Source organism: Triturus cristatus, chromosome 4_1, assembly GCF_964204655.1.
Source record: "Triturus cristatus chromosome 4_1, aTriCri1.1, whole genome shotgun sequence".
Classification (NCBI taxonomy): domain Eukaryota; kingdom Metazoa; phylum Chordata; class Amphibia; order Caudata; family Salamandridae; genus Triturus; species Triturus cristatus.
In genome coordinates, this window is record NC_140585.1 from 299525920 (window position 1) to 299545919 (window position 20000).

At 46.1% G+C, this 20000-nt stretch overlaps 1 protein-coding gene and 1 non-coding gene across 2 annotated transcripts in view; one reads left to right on the forward strand and one right to left on the reverse strand.

Annotated features, from left to right (window-relative positions):
* The first annotated feature begins 7474 nt into the window (after positions 1–7474).
* The window catches only part of ATP6V1E1 (ATPase H+ transporting V1 subunit E1), a 140580-nt gene continuing 128054 nt past the window's right edge, over positions 7475–20000 (forward strand). The window contains exon 1 of the mRNA XM_085652168.1: positions 7475–7690. Within this exon, the coding sequence (XP_085508294.1) occupies positions 7658–7690 (33 nt within the window). The 5' untranslated portion in view covers positions 7475–7657. The remainder of the gene's footprint in view (positions 7691–20000) is intronic.
* LOC146854814 (U6 spliceosomal RNA) lies at positions 10286–10394 on the reverse strand. The gene has a single exon (XR_014958930.1). It is a non-coding gene; the product is annotated as a U6 spliceosomal RNA (small nuclear RNA).

Genomic DNA, 20000 nt, shown 5'->3' on the forward strand with positions numbered 1-20000 from the left:
TCCATCTCTCGCTCTGGTGGCTGCCCGTGTATTGTTGATGTCGATAAAGGTCCTGCCCGTTGTCGGGCTTGTGAGAAGTTGGCCTGATGTATGATGTCACTAGTTCTAGTGTACACCTTATATCAGTCCAAACAACCCTTATGGTGATTGGTTGTAAAGTCAACCTTATAGACCAGCTATCCTAGTGGTAGCATGGACAAGAGCAGTCTTAGGCTAAACTCTGAATGGCATGTGAAGCCAGCTGTGATACCATATATAATCCCTTGAATACCAAATGAAAGGACACCACAACAGATATATATATAAAATAAAGTGTATTTATTCTAGTCAGACCCTCAGCACTCTTTATGAGATTCGAGGTAAGTACAACACAGTCTTATTCAAGCATACATTAAGTCACACAGGTAAGTAATACAGTTAGGCCCTAGGGGCCACGCAAACCATATACTAAAGAAGTGGTATAAGGACCACTGTCACGGAAATAGGATAGGCCTAGGCCTAGGGAATCGCTGGGGCTACACTACACTACCAACAGTTAGGAAGTGGGAGGCCCACGGGATTCAGGTGCAGAGTGGAAACACTCACGCGTAATGCGTATAGTCGTTAGAAATAGTACAGTTTTGAATTAAGCAGTTTAAGGACACGTCTGAAACAGCTAGAGAGTCGAGACTCAGAAACTAGACCCTAGGATAGTCACTACCCTTGTAAGCACCGAAGTACCCAAGTTACCTAGCCCACGGGCTGCGGGTGCATAGGTGTGAACTTGCGTCGGGTTTCGTCGTGGACTTGAATGGATGCCTGAAGGACAGTTGCTGACAGGCAGTCAGTGAAGAGTGTCCGGTGGATCCCAAGGCCGGGATCAAGAAGGAAGGGCACCCGCAAGCAGAAGGGACAGAGTCAAGGTCACTAGCCAGTGACCACGTGGAACCAGGAAGGAACCAGGCGATGTCGTGAAGATTGCAGGTGAAGGGTGAAGCTTGTCGCTGCAGCCACGGGTACCAGGAGACATCGAGGACGACCAGGACCAGGAGGCGAGCTGTCCCACGAAGGCTCTTGCTGTCGGCGGCGTCGAAGTCGAACTAGGACTCACCAAGCCTTGGCAAGCGGAGCCCACGAAGAACGGAGGACTTGCTTCTGGTGCAGACCAGGAAGGTCTGGGGTGCTTCTCTTTTGCAAAGAAGCGGGAGCCAGTCTGGAGGAGCCAAACCAGCGGTGAAGATTTCAAGGTGTGTCGTCACAAAGGCCGCTAGCCAACGGGCAAGCAACCGGACAGAAGCGGCAAGCAGGAAAATACAGAAGGGCCCCACGCAGGACTCGTGGAGTGTGGGGGGCTGATCTTCGGTGCAGATGGTGCTTGGGGTTGGGGCTTCTCAATCCCCGGTGCACAACTTCGAAGGTACCTCAGAAGCTGCGCTGGAAGATACTCGCCACTTTTCCCAGGTAGCCGGTCCCACGTCTCTCGTCGCCTCCACGGATCTCAGCTCGGCTGTGGATGTGGATCAGGGTCGGAGAAGTCTGGAAGTCAAGGCTCTGGTCGGGCTCTGCAGTCGGTCCCTCGTAGAACTTCAGCAAAGCAAAGGGTAGTCTCTTGATGGTGCCTGTTTGCACAGGGTAGCCACTCCTTGGCCACAAGGGAGATTCTTCAGTCTTCTTCTTTCGTCGAATGTCGAAGGTCCAGAGTTTCTGTTCAAGTTGCGGGTTCAGGATAATCTAATCTCCTGGGGCCCAGCTACCACTCTTATACTAATCTGGGGGGCTGGGTTGCCTGCTAGGAACGCCTTATGGGTGGGACCTGGGAGGGGGGTGGTTACACCCCCTTCCCTTTGTCCAGTTTCGTGCCAGGACTGGGGCTGGAGTGCCCCAGCACCGGTTTGAACTGGACTATGCATGGAGCACCTTGTGTGCCCCAGGCAGTGTCTCGTTTCATTCATCCCACCCTGCCCCAATACACCAAGGCCTGTCTGGGGTGGTGCTCGCACCTCCCAAGGCAGGAAACCTATTGTCCAAGCCTCCCTTGCCGGGATCACTCCCAGCAGCAGGAGGTCAGACTTGTGTCGTGGCAGCAGTATCCATTTTGTGATGCTGGGGCTCTGGTTAACTTTAACCGGGTAAGTAGGTTACAACATGTCTTCTCCCTCTAGAAGGGAGGGATAATATCCTCATCCCCAGAAATGGGATGGGGGTATTATTCCCAAGTGTTAGACACCTTACACGACATGTTTTGATAAAGCCAAACCATAGTTACCATAACCGTTTAAGATTATAAGGCACTTTAAGAGTATATGGTAGGCTATATCATAGAACAGCTATAAGGACATGGTTCCGAAAGCTGCAGACAGGCTCAGCTCATGCTAGAGCACCATCTCACATGTTACCAAGCACTCTGCCTCCAGGATTGTTAAGGCCTGCCATAGGAGTGGCTGATAGGTACACATGTGTCTATATATAAGTTAGGTATAGGAATACTACACCTAAGCAAGGAGTGATTACACAACCTTGCCCCAGCTGAGTGATCAGCCAGTTGTGTCATAATGGAAGGCCAGGCCAGGGGTGGCATAATACATGCTGCAGCCCCTGGTAGGCCTAGGGTACACCTATGCCCTGGGTACCTAAGGTACACTGTACAGGGGCCAATAAGGTGATCCTATCCAAATGGGTTATGCACCTAAAGTACATAGTATCAATTTAGAGAGAGAACAGCAGGGCTGTGGGTCTGATTAGCAGGCCCACAGCCACATCTAAGTCGAAAACCAGTAAAGCAAAAGCAAAAAGTGGGGGTGAACATAGAAAGCAGACCCTACTCTCCTACAGAGCTCTCAGACTGATCTGCTCATTCTTGTCCGTAGGGCCGTGTGTATCCGCTCTCCGGGTGACCTGATCTGTTGATGACTTGTCATATGAGTGTGTCCGCAGTCTGGGGGGTCACCACGGGGGGTGTCATCGAGCCCTCCCGAGACCTGGGTGTAGCGCTCCTCTCGTCATCCGAGCTGAAGAGGTGCGGACCCCGTTCCGTATCCGATCCTCTTTCTTGGGGACTCAGAGTGGCCACCGCCTGGAGAGCGTTCCGACGTTCCGCGATGATCTGCGCGAGGTCTGGGGAGCTGGCAGTGGTAGTGCCGGTCCGTACACTGTTTTGCGTGAAGGAGGCCCTCCGGGGCCTGCGTCCCGAGCGTCCGGGTGTCTTATACGGTCGTGGGCTGGGGCTGTCTCTGGGACGCCCTGCGTGCTGTTCCACCCAAGTTTCCGCTTCCTTCGGGTCCGTGAAAAAGTGCGTCTCACCGTCAGAGATGATCTTGAGGCGGGCCGGAAAGAGGTGAGCGTATTGTATGTTCTTCATACGCATGGCGCGTTTCACTGCCAGGAAGGTGGCCCGTTGCTGTTGGACCGCACGGGAGTAGTCCGGGAACAGCATGACCTGTTTGTCCTCTATCTGCAGCCGCCCCTGCTGCCTGGCTGCTCGTAGGATAGTGTCTCGATCTTGATAATGGAGGAGCTTTAGCAAGAAAGGGCAAGGAGGCATGCCAGGCTGCGGTCTACGAGTTGGTACCCTGTGGGCCCTTTCCACTGAGAAAAACGCGGTGAGAGCTTGTGCCGGCGTGAATGTTGCTATCCAGTCGGTGATGTATTTAATCGGGTTAGACCCTTCTATTCCTTCGGGCAAATTCATGATGCGGATGTTGCTCCGTCGGGAGCGTCCTTCTAAGTCGTCCGTCTTGTTTTCCAACGCCTTTATCCGTGCTTGAAGGTCCTGTGGTGTGTTGCGGTGCTGGTGTACCTGCGGTTCCAGCGTCTGGATAGTTTGTGCGCTGTGCGCGACTTTGTCCGCTAGTTTTCTGTGGTCGTCGCGAAGGAGACCCAGGTCGGACGCCAGCTCGCCGAACTTCCTCTCCAGTACCACTCTAGATTGTTCGATGGCCGCTAGGACCTGGTCTAGTTTCCTAGACGTGGGGTCTTCCTGGATGGGCTCTGATACGAGTGGGTGCCCCGCCGCCGTCGATGAGTTCGTTCTCTGCCGGTGCGATGCCGGCGGCACCCCCGCCGCTCTCTGGTGACCCATGGTGGGGGGGGAGGCACCCTCCCCACGTCGATAGTTGTTGCCGTTCACTGGTTCCCTCCCTCGGGTTGGCCGGCGATTCTTTTCCCTCGCCCAGCGGGCCCGCTGTGAGGCGTTCTCTCTCCGGCCTGGTCCTGCCTCCCCGGGGGTGAACGCGCCACCTGCGCCCCCCCCCAGACCACCGTCTCAGCGGCGCTCCAGGCCCAAAGAGCAATCCCCAGCCCCAGGTGGAGCTTTCGCGGTAGGCTGAGTCCGCTGCCACCGAGTATCGCCGGGACAGCCCTGCCCTCCGTGTGGGGGATGAGCCCTCCACTATCGCTGGTCCCAGGGAGGTGGGGTCGGTCCCATTCCGTGAAGCGTGGGGCTCTCCGGGGGCGTCCCTCGTGCCGGGCGAGTCCTCTGCGGTCCGTCTATGGTCGCGTGGTCAGCGCTGTGGGCCCCACACTCCCGTCGTTCTCCTTAATCTGACTGCCCCCGAAGCACGGTTGGGTATGTATGGCCGGGCTCCCTCTGCTTTACTCTCCACACTCCCCCGCCGTTCCTGCCGCCGGTCAGATCATGCAGTTGTGCGTGGCGCTGGGCTCACCTCATTCCTCCGCTGGTGACCTGGTTCAAAGCTCCGTTCGCTCTCCACTGGGTGTCCGTTGGCGCCCGCCTGGATCGTCACCACGGTCCCTCGACCCGGTCTGTCCTTGAAGGCAGCGAGCCTCTATCCCAGTTACTGCCGAACAGTCGGCATCCCATTTCCTCCTGGACTGCATGCAAGGCAAGGGTCCCCCGTCGCCTCCACACGTCGGTCGGCCGGGTCGGGGCTCACTTGCAGTTGGAGACGCGCTGCCTGGTTGCTTGCGCCCCTGCACGGGTCTGGCTGGGCATCTACGGGCCACCACTCGTCCGCGGGGGGGGGGAGGGGGAAGTGGCTGTCGATCTCCCACCTCTCCGCTCACCTCATCTCTCGGACCGTCCGGGTCACTTCCCCGGGTCCGACCTTGGCCCCACAGCTACGAGACTCCGGTGCGGGTTGCCACGAACTGCGGCGGGGTCGACTGTCTCCCAGAGCCGCCGCAGCCCCCTCGCCTCTCTGCCGTTCCTCAGGAGCCGATCACCAGGCCGCCATCTTGTCTGCTGCCGGCGGGCGGGCACCCGCGCGGAGCCTCCGGCGCTCTCACAGCCACAATCCCGGGGACTCGAAGCCTACCAGAGGTGCCACCTCTGTTTCTGGGCACAATCCGACTAGTCCCAGAGTCGGTGAGAGCCCGGGGCAGGTAGCACTCTCTTGTGCACGGGCAGCCGAGCGGGAGCCTCAGAAAGAGGAGTCCGCCATCTTGGCTGGCTCGGCCACGCCCCCATCCAACCAGCATTTACATGACTGAGAACCATTATATACTTATCACAGTATTTTCTCTATGCACTGGAGAGTACAATCAACATCCAATACTATACATTTGTCCCTGTACAGTTTCATTTTTCGACCAGTGACACCCTGTTTCGTTTATTAACAAAACGGTTAAATGTCCTCCTCCCTAGTTCACATGCTTTTACTCTTATGCATGTCCCCACACTTTGCCCCTTGTTTTACAACCAATCCCGTGCTGTTCTAGTGTGTACATTTAGGTCAAGTTGTGGCATCAGGTTCCGCAGTCCTCTGCAGATATTGAACAAGTGGTTCCCAAAAATCTCTAGGTCTCGAGTCTTGGGGGAGTTCATCTGCATAGGTTTCTAATGTTGATTTACAATATGTCATGTCTGTGATCCAGTCCTTAAGCCTTGGTGGCCTCTTACTCCCCCACCGCATGGCTATTCTTCTTTTAGCAAGTAATAGTGCAACCGCTAAGAACTTCCTACGTCTTGCATATTTAAGCTTCCTGACTCCCAACAAACACACCAGGGGTGTGTTGGAAATCTGCTCCACCAGCATTTCAGTGAGTACGGTGGTGACTTCTCGCCAATATGTCTGCAACTGTTGGCATGACCAGGACATATGCAAGAAATTTGCACCTTCAGCCTTGTATCTCTGACATCTATCTGTATCCCGAAGACCAAAACTATGTAATTTAGTCGGCGTGTAATATAACTGATGAAGAAACTTAAAGTGGATGATGCGCAAGTTGCAGTTTGACGTGAGTAGTGTGAGTTGCGTGCAGCTATATTGCCAATCTTGCTCATCTATCTTTTCATCTAGCGCTGCTTCCCAACATGAGCCTTAGTTACATTGCACTTATACACTTATTGATTATAGGCAGGGAAGATTACGTAATTTGCCCATCAACACAGAATTTTGAGCTGATGCCGAGACTTGAACCTGTTTGCAAGCTCTGGTCCTAACACCACATCCTGGAGAAAGGGACTGAGGCAGGCAGAAGCCACATGAAAACTCTGGCCTTTATGGGCTCAATGTTAGAACAGGAACGAGAGCTAGGCCAGAGCCCGGGTTCAGGCAAAGGGTAATGTGCGAGGCCCCTCTTATTTACATAAGTGACACCTTCAGGGCTCCGGAAGATGCTTTGTGCAGACTCCTCCTTGGCCGTAGCTTCCCTCTTTGCCACCTACAAGCACCTTTCACAGCTCATATCCGGCTGAAGGTGAGAGAATAGCTTGGGGGATGAGAGTTAAAACTGTGCAGATGGTAAAGTGCTGACAAAGGGAGTCCCACAGTGTCTCTCAATGGGCAGCAAGGCAGGAGGCCTAATTGCAGGACAAAATGCGCGTCTCCTTGCAACTGGAACAAGATGAAGTATCTCCCTCCCCTAGGCCTCCCTAAACCATAGCGATAGGCCCAGGGAGAGGGCCCCTCCTGTTAGCCCAGTTGCTAACAGACACAGACACCTTTCTTGCCAGGATCAGCAGAGGTACAAGAGGTTCGGTGGTGTGTTGCACTGGTACAGGGGCCCCATGCTGGTGGGGGAGCGAGGCCCTAGGCAGCTGCCCATGCCTAGCGCCGGCCCTGGCTATGTTTTATGCCATAGTGTTATTTGCATATTGCCTAACTTGGTTAGTCCCCCAACTTCTTTTTCTGGGACATGAGCCCAGTTTACAGGCATGCACATTGCTGAGTACATTAAAACAAGACACGTTGGAAATGTGTGCTACTTGCTCTGAGAATGTCTCTGCCCTCATTGCGCGTGAAGCGGTAGCCCCGCCACTGCCGCTTAAAGTACCGCAACACCCCGACCCCCCCAGTGTTCAGGTCTAGTTGCGTCCTTGATAACAAAGAGTTCAGCAAGTCAGAATTCAAGCTCCAGGCTCCGATGCCCTAAACGGAACTAAGACACTATCTACGTGAGTCGGGGCGGGGCGGGGGTAATTGGAGCAGTCCTTCTTCTAGCTTTAGTAGCGCATACGTCTTGGTGACTGGGGGATCACGTGACACGGTGCATACGCAAGAGAACGACGTACAGTCAGCTGACTTTTGCTCAGTCTAGTGTCAGACTGAGGAGGCAGCGAAGAGGAACCTGTCGCGAGCCCTCTGCATCCATCGGGACAAACCTACAACCGTCTCTTGTCAGCACTGCTGCACCAGTCACCCCGGCAGTGCCATTTCCAGCGGTCTCCCAGCTCTCTTTCTCACCTCAGTAATATCTCCAGCCCGAGTGCACAGCCACCATGGCCCTCAGCGATGCCGACGTCCAGAAGCAGGTACAGTATTAGTGACACTGACATCGTCACAGCCTTCCATCCGCTAGCCCAGCTTGTCATACTTTGGAAGCAGGATTAGCAGACTCCCCTCTTGCCGTGTCCCATTCCCCCTCCCTCCCGGGATGAATACCTCTTCCTGGGGAAAGCCCCGGCGTCCTATGTGTCCTATGTCTTGTTGATAGATGTATTTCTCATTCTGTGTTTCTTCTTTTTGTATAGACGCCTCCCTTTCTTTGCAAATTATTAGAACACGCCCGTTCAGCGGGATGTTATTTGTAATTTCTGAGTATGTACACCCAAAATTCCCTCTTTGCAGACCCATGACAGCGACATGCAGGACGGACGTTTTGACCATACCCCACCCTTTACGATCGCTTGTGTTTTGTAGGGTCGGGTAGATGCGAGCTGTCTTGATTTCCAAAAGAGGAACCAGAGTGTGTAGGGCGTAGACACAATTCTAGCAGTGCAATCGAAGAGTCAACCCCTGCCGGTGTTCTTATCAACCCTGAAACTCATATCCAAACGCAGTGCATGCTAAAATAATGAAGGGGTACAGTTTGATTCCTAAATCCTCCAGTTGTGCAGGTTGCAGTGATCATCCTGACCTGGCGAGGAAGCAAAGCCTACGGTTATCTTCTGAAGGACATATCGTTCCTCCGAGGGAGAATGTCAAAGAGGCATCATGTGATGCAAAAGGAATTTCCTGTGATTTGCAATGCTTACATCCTTCTACAGTTACTGCACTTGCATCTCTGATCCCCTTTAAAGTCTAAACTGATTAAGCTGTTTAACATTTCTTTTTTGATAGAAACCATTCGCTATAATTTGAGTTTTGTGATGAGAAGATTGAGTGTAAAATGTGTTCGCGATTAAAATAATCCCTAATCTGAAGTACTTTAACTACATCTATAAATAAACACTCTTGTCCAAAATATGAAATAGATCTAACAGGTTTTGAACCCTGGAGATATTCACGAAAAGTTAGTGTTACCCTTTAAATGACCTTGAGAACTAGTGCAAAAGTTCAATCATAGAAGTTCCGTGTTTTAATTCAAGCATCCATGATCGTTCAGGTTAAATACAGTGTTTTAGAATAGTTTTAATAATCTTCAATTGCAGTGCGCTTATTATGTGTTTAATAAGAATAGCTCCGTGAACAGTCGCGTTCCCCTGATTTACATGTTATGTGCGGATCTTAATTTCATAGGTTTACGAATAGGTGCCTGCTTCCTGGCACATCTGTAGCTAGAACTGGGTGGTTCCTAATTAGTTCCAGTAGTACATAGTGCACAATATACCCACCCATTGGATCAATTTAAGTGGTTCGGAGTCTAGAAAATGAAATGGGATGGTGTTTACAGTTGGTGTCTATCTGGTAGAGGAAAACGGGAAGAAAAAAAAAGGATGGTTTTAAACGAGGGGAATAAAAGTTCGAGGTATAAAACCGAGGAGGTAGCAACTAGATTTGTCTTCTCAATCACGTGTTTAGAGGTTGATAATATGCAAAGTCTGTAAATGTCATCCATTTAAAATTATGAGTACAGGTGGCATTGCTTAATCTGCCGGGGTCTTACCATCCATTGTTTTAGATGTGTGCCTCTCTTAGTTGTTTGGTATTCAGACTATATATGGTTGCAGCTCCTTTGTAACTCCTTGTACATTTGTATGCCCTTTACGACTTTTGTCCTAATGGAAACCTCCAGGGCCCCTTATCGGGCCCTTTTGCTTCTACAGTTACCAGCGTCTCTGAGTTAGAGGACACAGAGGCCTTGTTGACAGTAAATAGTAGCTTTGCAGTAGATGCGCCCCACGCTGGTTAAGGATGGAGCGCAGTGCTGCGAACCGTGAGCTTCCGGCTTAAACTGGTATTACAAGGTCCGGCATCTGCTGTGAAGCTGATGCTGCAGGTTAGAGCCAGGTGATATTGTTGGAGGCTAAACAAGATCTGCGAAACACAAATATACTCTTTACTTACTAGTTTGGCAACTCTGGAAAAACTACCAACAACTTTCATTATATGTTGGTAGAATTAATTTTCCTAAACACAAATATTGTTTTGTAGTTTGTGTTCATTTTAATTGGAAAAACTTGTAGAATATGGATAAAAGCTTGAATATTATTGTTAAGCGTTCAAAAGTAATTGCAGTATATGGTTATCTGTGTACAGCATTTATTTACTCAATAGATGAGATGCTCTTCGTCTTGCTTGTCATTACTGTATGCCGAAATATTAATTTCATAAAATATCTGCTCCTTTCTGAAGTGCTGGAAGTTTTTGATTTTTGAGACTGATGGCTTGGTTTAGCAACAGACTGATGATGATGTCTATGTATGCCCTTTCCACCCGTTAGATTCTGTGCTTGGTAGGACATTTCCCAAACCAAACTGATTTTTCTTTAGTTCCACTGTAATATAAAAGAATCTGTACCTCCGAGTACAATGCGACCAAATGTTAAATCATATGTAAACCACTTTTCACTGTTATTCTAATTTGGGTCAATTGATACGATCAGATCTATTGGCCCATTAAGTGCTACCAGGACTCACTTGCTAAAGCAGGTGTGAAACAGGGGTTAACTGAGGTTATATATAAAAAAAAAAAACTTTTTTTTTTTAAGTAAGTGCTTCATCCTTTCAAAAGGGCACTACTAATACTTTTTGTGTTGTTCTAGGGTTAGTACAAGTGCTTCTGAAACTAGAACACACCAGCAGTTGAGGACAGACGTGTAGGACTGCGGTTCAGTTTGAGAGCATTGATCCCTGTAGGATAAATTCTCACATTTAAGTTTCATACTGTACTTTTTTGTGCTCGGACAAGTGCATGTTCTTTAGTGTATTTGTCCATAGAACTTGTCATATTCATTCTGAAGGATTGGTCACTCGCTCAATTTGGCTTCCTATGTCTATTTTCATGCTTTTTTTGGTAGTTGAAAGAGCAACTGTATTTCAGTCTAAATTGTAGCAAGAACAGCACCGTGAGCCTTTAGGTCCAACCTAGCATCAACAACGTAATGTAATTAGCTCCATGTTCTCGGAAGGGCAGAGCATTTTTAGGTCTTGTCTACCAGACAGCTTTTAGATTTCTGTTTATGAAAGAAATCTTGTAGACCATATCAAAAGCTTGCATTGGGCTAAGAGCCCCCAGTTGCTTATCATTGATTAGATTTATTGACATTTTAATTTGTCTGCTGCTTAGTCCATGGCTTTCCTTCTGCTTCTGGTATTTCTGTTAGCACTCCTTGAGAATGCATATGCTTTCTAGCTCTCTCCCTCATGTGCCACTTACTCTACATCTCCTAGTCTCCCGCTCTCTCCATGTTGCCACCTCATCCTTACTTAGAGCTCGCTCATTGGTTCCCCCACACCATCCCCTGCTTCTATTTTTGTCTATTCTAGTTTTTATTTTTTATATTGGCTTTCTTGGTGCCCAGCCTTCCGTGCTTTTGTTTCTCCCTTACACCCACCCACTACTTGTTGCTCCCCCCCCCCCCCATCTTGCTCCTCCTTTGCGGTCATTTACATATTTTTTAATTGTATTGTTTTTTTAGAGGGGCCTGCAGCTGATTTGCTGGTGTGCCACTATACTGAAAGCACTTTCGCGCAACTAAAATGATTTTTTTTAATTTACTGGTCCCACTTGCGTCCCTCCCCCCTATTGGCTTTGTGAATCATTGTTATTTCAGTGCCTTTCAAAGACAAGCAATGCATATGAGCAAACGTGTCCGACTCCAGAAAAAAAAATGTCTCTTTGTATTTAAAACCTACGCTGTTTAAACTAGGTTCCCATGATGCTGTAATGCATGAGCTCTGGTTTTTGGGCATTCCCTCGACTGTCTTCGCAGAGTCATACATTGCAGCATGTATTGCAGGATATCATTGTAAGAACTGCAGAACAGTTCCTCTTCCTTTTTTTTCTCTTTATGGGATTCGATACGAAAAGCGGGACTATGACTAATAGCACTTAGTGCGTACTTATATTTTCCATGATTAAGTTTGGGCTTGAATTTTTAAGTCCCAACAGTTATTGTGTGGTGGGCACTTTCTGAAGTGGTCCAGAACACTTCCCTCAAGCTATATCTCCACTGCTCTAAGCCACGTTTTAGTGCAGTTTTTTGTAATACATCGTATATATGACACATGCAGCTGTAGCGTATACGGTTTGCTAGCATTTTAGTACTATTGAAGCAAGCGTGCTGGTAATTTGCTGTCATTTGACTGATTTGAAATCTTAGACTTTGAAGCTTAATAGTTCCATGTGTTCTATTGCCCCTGGTCACAGTAAACTGCATCTTGCTACTGTAGGCTGTTAATCATCTTTCGGCATCTACTTCTAACTATATTCTCATTGTTTTACTGTAGTATCGGAAGGGGTGGCATGGATTGCTATATATTCCGCTCTCACTGTGCCATAGAACTGTTTTCAATAGGGCTGCACTTCTGTTTTCTAGATGCCATTAAAGCTTTATATTGAGGTTAGTCCCTTCAAATCGTTTGTGTCAATTAAAGCTGCTTCCTATTACACTGGTCGTAACATATTTTTTCATATGTTGAACTCAGCTGTAGTTCCATATGTAAGTTTAAGAATACTCTGTTCCACCATCATCTGGACCGAATGTGTCAATCTTCCACCTCACTTTTAAGCTTTTTTCTTTACTTCTTTTTAAAAGCATAAATATTTTACTCCCATAAGATGCTAACTGTGTTGAAGCAAGGTTCAGAGATGGACGAATGGCCATGATTTAGGAAGCCAAAAGCATACATTTTGCAAGAAAATCCTCCATTTCAAAACTGCACTTATTAGTTATGCAGGGAGTTAGAATAACTCCAGCTTTGTTATCACCTCTTGAGATCGACCTCTTCTGATTCAAAGATCTCACAAATTTAATTCCAGCCAAACTTGTAATCACTTCACTGACATAAACATGTTTTCAGGGATACAAGTAAGCATTACAAAAAGACCTTGTCCATTTTTCCAAAGCAGATTTTTCAGAAACCTTCAAAATGAGAACAGAACATTCCCTTGAACAAGTCATAGTTCACCCATTTTAAACATGTCTCTATAAATGTGTGAGCATGCACTTTGCATGGCTTTGAACAAGAGTTGTATGGGTCTGTATGTGAAATCACGCAAGTGCTTGCTGGACTCTACAGTTGATATTTTGCACTTTGGATTACAAAGATGTTCCTTCTTTCTTACTCGTGCATGAAATATACAAGTAGATCTGAAGATTTAAAATTATGTAATATAAAAAAACACAGGGTGTAGTCGAATGGTCAAGATGGCGGACGCTAACTAACTTTGCAGCGTGCTCTCGCAGGCCTAAAAAAATCACAACAATATTACCAGATCTGAAGGTCTAGTGACTTGAATAATCTACTTGACCTTACTGTAATGCTTCTTGACTCATAAGCTGGCATCAAATTGTGTAATGCTTGGCAAATATTTTATTACACAGAGATGCTTTTTTTCTTCATGATCACATAAGAGCACCTTTAAATGTGTGTGTTCAGCATACTTGCTTTACAATAAACTATTTTTCTAGTTAATAGAATAAACCGTTGCTCTATGTATAATAAAAATCTAGCGCACATGTAGAGCACACTTAATCCCTGACCACTCACAGCATCACCATCAGCAGTGGGGCAGAAATGTTTTTCAGTTCATATTAAAACTCTAAATTTAATGCGTATATTACTAAAGCATGTTGTGGTAGCACATTGTCATTTACAGACAGCACATTTTCCATTGCAGTGGCCACAAATGTTCCCACTGACCTGCAGTTTTACTGATAAAACTATGCAGCACACACATGATAATATTTAGAAATCATGTTTTAGCAAATGTTTATCATTTGCACATCATCAAGTAAACTGTTCGATTTGTTTTGAACCTATTAAAATCTTTGTCGCCATTAGCAATTCTGAATTACAAAAAAGTGCTTTCCTAGCTGATGATTTATTTTGAAATATGTGTACTGTTTATTTAAAAGCTATTTAAATGTGTGTTAGAAAAGAAACTGACTTCCTACTGCCTTTTATTTCAAACTTCCTGTACCCCAGCAAGATTGTCAGACAGTTCACTTTATGAAATCCTCTAACTTTGCAGTCAGAGAAAGAAAAGTAAACACCAATTTCTAGGGTAAAATAAGCAACAATATTTGACCCCTGTCTTCAAACACACAGCAAATGTGACAAGATAAAAACAAGATTTAAAGGCCTCTTTATTGCTCTTTCACTTATTGAAGGAACAGAACGTCTCCTCTTTACCAGCTCAAACTGTCTCTCCAGAACAGACTATTGGGCCCTAAAAATAGCTCCCCGTGATAAAATGTAACTCGCCATAGTGAGTGGGTGTGTGTATTTTTCAAGCCTGTCTATCATAATCCATATACATTCACGCTGACTACCTCTGTTATGTTGTCAGTACAGTTGGAACAGTGTTGTAGTGGGAAACAGCACCTACTAGGTCTCTTTTTGGAGGCGAAGTGAGACTCTGAAGATTCCCCCGATCCTTGTCAGATCTGCATCTCCCAGTATGACTGTGGAGAAACACCTGAGCAGAGGGACGGCTCTGGGTCACGGTTGGAAGAAGCACAAAGCTTCAAAACAGATAAAAGACTTGGTCCTGACTTGCTCTTACTGCAGTAGACCCATTTACCATGTAATAAATGCCCCTTTGAGGCATCATATAATTTCTCTTAAGTGTGCACTGTGTGTTATGTCCAGAGATCAAGGGGTGCAACTATATTAATTCACAATCATTTGCATGACAAGATAACATTAACATGGCACGCCATATGGGGAGATATGTGTAGTCTTGAGGATACTTTATGGGGAGCATTCATCTGTTCTGAGAGTTTGTGCCCCCTCCACCTCTGACTACGACCTTATTGGAATGTATCTGCACTGTCCTAACAGATTCCATCCAGTGATTGGAATCTAGGGGCCTACGGATGGAGTTGCTGACTGGGTCTCGATTATACTGTAAGTTCTGGATCCACACAACAAGGACCCACCATACTTTCAAGGTTACCGGGCGCCTTCTGTATTACTGATGTTTGAGGTAGAGTCCACCTCAGTGAACGTGGTTTCACGTTGTTTTATTCCGATGCCCATGAAACCCATTCAAGAATAGAGTAGCTTTTTTGTACCAAATGTCAATCTAGTCAGGGTGTCCAATACTTGTATTCTGGCTCATGGCCTCTTGGATCAGACACCTGTTGAACTGCTCTTGGAGCTGGGCCCACAGGAGGAGAAAGCCAGCTGGCACCTTAACGCATGGTGGTTAACCGATTCTAGAATGTAGATTTCATGTTGTGGAGGTTGCAGATAAATGTTTTGAACTCCATCATGGCACGATGAAATAGTCTTTGTTCATTTGAAGCCAAACCACTTAGATTTCAGGGTCCATTATGTGGAGACTCCTGCCAACAGCATTCAACATATTAAAACTGTGCTCCAGCAAACCCTCATCAGTAAGGCACGCTCGTCATAGCGCACAACCCAAAGCTGTATATACCAATGTGGAAACATAGCAGTTAAAATTCTCTGTTAGCTGTGTTGGAACTCTGACAACTGAGTTCATGTTGCCCAAGCGATGGACGAGTGTGGTCTCCTGGTCACAGAAAATAGCAACATAGCAGAAAACTTGTCTTTCTATTTCACAACTTGATATGCATACACGAGAGCCCCCGCTGCTGCAGCACTAAGAGGTTTCATGAGAACTTTCGGTAAGGTGCATTATTGAAGTTGCGTGCAAGCTCTTAGAGGCAGACATTACTGGAGAAGCACTGGCGACGGTGCAGAGTCTTCTCCAGCCTGACAAGACAGTGGGCCCGCAGGGTTCTCTGCTAAACTCTTTAGACAGATCTCACATAATATAACTGAATATATCAAAAACATGCTGGAGGAAGCTGTCATTAGTGGTGCACTTCTGTCAGATCTGAGGGTGGCGGAAATCAGTGTGATCCCAAGCCTTCTAAATCCCTGAGAAATGCTCCTTCCATCACTCAATTTCTCTCTGGAAAGTGGAGGTTACAATCCAAGCCATGACCCTAGGTAACTGTCTATTGAGTGATCCACTTGCTGGTCTATCTTTTGTTTTCATGCCAGGAAGGGCTACTAGACATAATATAAGGCACCTCCAGAATGCTTACGCAATGGTGGATAGATTAGACAGTTCCCTGGTGCTTCTGGCTGATTTTGAGAAGGCCTGCAATTCAGTCAAATGGAGTTACTTATTTACTCTGTTGGAGAAGGAAAACCTTGTCCCCTGATTTCATAGACATGCACACTTGCTTTACACGAAGCCTGTGGCATGAAAGAGTGTTGGGTGTGAGTTATCTGGTCCATTTTCTATGCAACGGGGCACAAGGCAGGGATATCTGCTCTCTCTCTCCCATGCCATTCACTACTGTGATAGAATCACTTGTAAAATGGATCAGCATAGATAGTCTCTTGAGCGAATTAGAGTGAACACTAGATGTTATTGACTGAATATTCTTGTATTCAGATGTTGGTGTTTCTACAAGACCCAAACTTATAAGGGCCAAGAGCACTCTGTATCGTCCGCATATTTGGGGAATTCCCCTGTCTAACACTTAGTAAGGCTAAGTCTGCAGTATATTCAGTTTCCACTAAAGCGCAGGATCTTACCTGGGTTCAGAGTCTCTCTTGTTTTCAGGGGAGGCTTTAAATATTTAAGGGGTTTTATTACATTGGAAGAGGTAGTTGCATGGGGAAAAATATACAAACCCAAATTGATAAAACAATACAGCAATATTTATTTTGGTCTCCATTCCCTTTATTGGGAATGGATAGGTTGGCCATAATCAAAATGTCCACTTTGCCTCTTCTACTCCACTAGTTACATGATTTCCCATTTGTGATCCCATGCATCATTTTTGCAAGTCTTTAATCCCTGATATGTAGCTTGCCATTGTAGATTGCCCAAAATAGCTCTCGTGAAATGTCTCAAGACGCTGATGAAATTGCAGCAGCAGATATTACTTCTTACAGGACGAGTCACTAAATTATTAATGAAGAGCTGTACAATACACAAGATGACCCTGTCTTTACAACTGAAAAGTGAGCTTTGCAGGAGCCTCATATCCTACACCTACTGTATAGGAGTGGGCATTGCCACCCTCTTCCTCCGGCTGCTCAGATGGTGTTTGAAAATGTAAGAGGACACATTGCAGGATCTGGGTTGGGAAAACTAATTTACTAAAGATACCCATTATGGGTGGGGCACAGACTAAAGCAGGTCTCAGTGCTCCAAGGTTTTAAGGAATGGGATACTAATGGTATTTCCAGTTTGGGGGAAGGTGCTCCTCGGGACAGTAATAGCTGATTTAGGCAAGCATTCAGATTTTTCTTGTGGGGGGATTAAAAGAGTGCAAAATATTGCAAGTATTGCTCATTAGTTATTAATATTCTAGGCACCTTTATTGAGCTGTTGCAAGCCTTCGAGAAAGAGGTGTAAAAACGAGACAGGAGAACTTTTTCCATTCTGTATGACGTTTTCAAAATCAGAACTTCTTGGAAGAGAGTCCTTAACACCTTAGGCCGAGTTCAGGGAGGGAATCTGCCCGATGACCCTAAATTCACCTTGCTTCATGTTAATGTCGATCTAGACTCCCAACAGATACAAAATGGCTTCATTGTGGTATTGTGGCAGGGATTGGTAATGGAAGAATGCGACCTATCTTAATGCGGACAGGTGGAACCCCTCTCCAGATTGCTGGAAAGGGGTGGACCGCTGTATTACCCTTGAGCAATCGATTTATCAAGCCAGGGTTTCCTCAGAAAAGTATTAGAAAATATGGTGAGTTTGCTATCAATACCGATGTATCCCTTTTTTCAAGCCGGTCGAACATGGATAAGCATTGGAGAAGAGATGTATTGCCCAGTCATCCAATAGTGAACTCTACTGAACCGATGGGCCCTGTGGCGATTTATTTCTACTCTTGTCTGACCTTTTGTTGTATGATTTGTTTCATTTTCTTTCAAAAACCATATTAATGTATTCCCAAAAACAATTAAAAAAAAAAAAAAAAAAAGTGCAGCAGAGTATATAATTTATATGTCTGACTGGAAAAATCTGTGCATAATGTTAGTTTCAATTCTTGACCAAATTTTTGAAAGCGGGAGCCCTGCTTCAAGCATCACTGATTATTTCCTCCTTTTGTGCTCCTTCCATTGAAACTTGAGCCTGATACCATGCGACATTGGTATAGATAGTTATGTAATGCAAATGGGTAAGGGCGAACTGCCATTTAGCCAGACACAGATATGAGGCTTAAATGGTGAATTGTCTGAGCCAGGAGACTGTCATCAGGGTCCGGTGATGGAGATGGAAATGGCCTGTATATGTAGGACAGAAATTAAAGCGTCATTAAATTAAAATCAAAGTATTGAATTGTCACTCGCAAAAAATTGTGTCAGAAAGCAATGAAAACAAACCTTTGAACCAGTTTCTGATAATGCACAAAAGACTTGATGAATGTACCTGCTTTTTACCTTAAAATATTAGAAGTCAGTCCAGTGTCTATTCTTAATAAGGCATGTCTTCTTGCATACCTTTAGTAACATACTACAGGTGTTAAATGATATGGCACACAATAATATACGATCGCCCAAAATTAGACACTTCATTTCAATTACATAGCAATTTGACATTTTTAATTGAATTAAACTTTGGGTAATTTTCCATGAACGTGTTTCCCCCAAGGGCCCTAGATTATCCCACGATCTTGAGTGCATCTTCGATTTATTTTATATGGTTTCTTCAGGTCTAGCTCTGTAGCCTATTCCTTTAAGCAATTCTCGGAAGGGGAGCTCTACCCGATTTCCAGTGTCATTTCATGCCTCACTTAGCTATGAATGCGCCCATTGCAATCTGTATGTGAGAAAGTCAAATCCCTCAGTGATCCAGTGTTGCCACTTTAGGATCTAATTCTACGGGTCTTCTGTCATCTCTGCTAATCTCCGGTATATTTATGTCCAATGTCTTTTGATGCTGGGCATTACCATGTTGGGTGTATAGAGTAGCCTACTGTTCTACTGTATCGCAGACGGTGGGGGGGGGGGGGGGGGGGGTCTCCACTCTTGTGCATTTTCCAGAGTCTCTCTGAATTGTTGTAGACCATACTTAAAGTATTTAAATTGAACGAGTTGGAGGTGAGATGGTATTGCAAATGTCTGTGAGGCCATTTTAGCCATATTCCATCCATCTTACCGTGTACCTAAGTCTGCCTCCCATCAGGTGCGCACATCTGTTAATGGATCGAGGATTTTTTGTGTTTATGATCTGTAAACTGAGGAAATCCCTTTATTGTCCAGCCTCTCAATTGCCCATTTTGGTTTTAGTGGATTGAACTCCTGTATTGCCAGCTGGGCCTCTAGATGCTTTTCCAGTGCCTGTCTCAATTGTATGTAGCGGTAGATTTGAATCTCGTGGAGAGTAAAATCCAATGCTGTTTGTACATAGGATTTCATATGATTTCCCTTTTGAAATATCTCCCAATTTTGGAATATCCATTTAATCCCTGGGTCTGAAATGCAAGTTTTATTTCTTGATGACAAAAAGCATTTCAGTCGCAGAAGTAGTTTTATTAGAAGTGCAACGAAAAAGATGAATACATTTTGCAAAGTGCTTAATATTGCACTTCTGCTGTTTCTAATTGCAACAAACCTTTTATTACAACCATTTTGAGGATTAAAAGCGGGACCATGAGTTATTCCTTCTGGGTGGTTCTATGCTAGCATCATTGTTGCATACAGCACATACCTATGGTGTTGCACAGAGGAACCAACCTGGTAGTGCATCTGCTGGGCACAGCAAAAGCCTCCAGTGACACGCACTGGGGGCGTAACAGGGACCCGCACTGCACAGGGTTGATGCTCTCAGTGCTTGGCAGGGGTCCATGCACGAATCTTGATCTCAGGGAGGTGATCTGGCAGAGAAGAATGTTGCGGTGTTAGAGGGGGAACAAGGAGATGGTTAGAGGCAGTACCATTACAGCCAGAAACTGCAGACTGAACCACTCTAATAGGTGCAGGCAGTGACAGACTCTCCAAGACCACTGTAAGACGTATAGGCAGTGAAAACCACTTTGAGCTGGGTATCGACAGATCCATTTAGAAATGGGTACATAGAGGACCAATGAGAGATTGTGTCATATGGTGAAAATTGCTATGATGTGGTCACTATGAAATGGGTGCGGGCATTGAAAACAGCTGTGTGACAAGGTGAAAGACCTCTAATATGATATTGGTGCATGTTATGGCTTTTTGGTATCCACAAGGG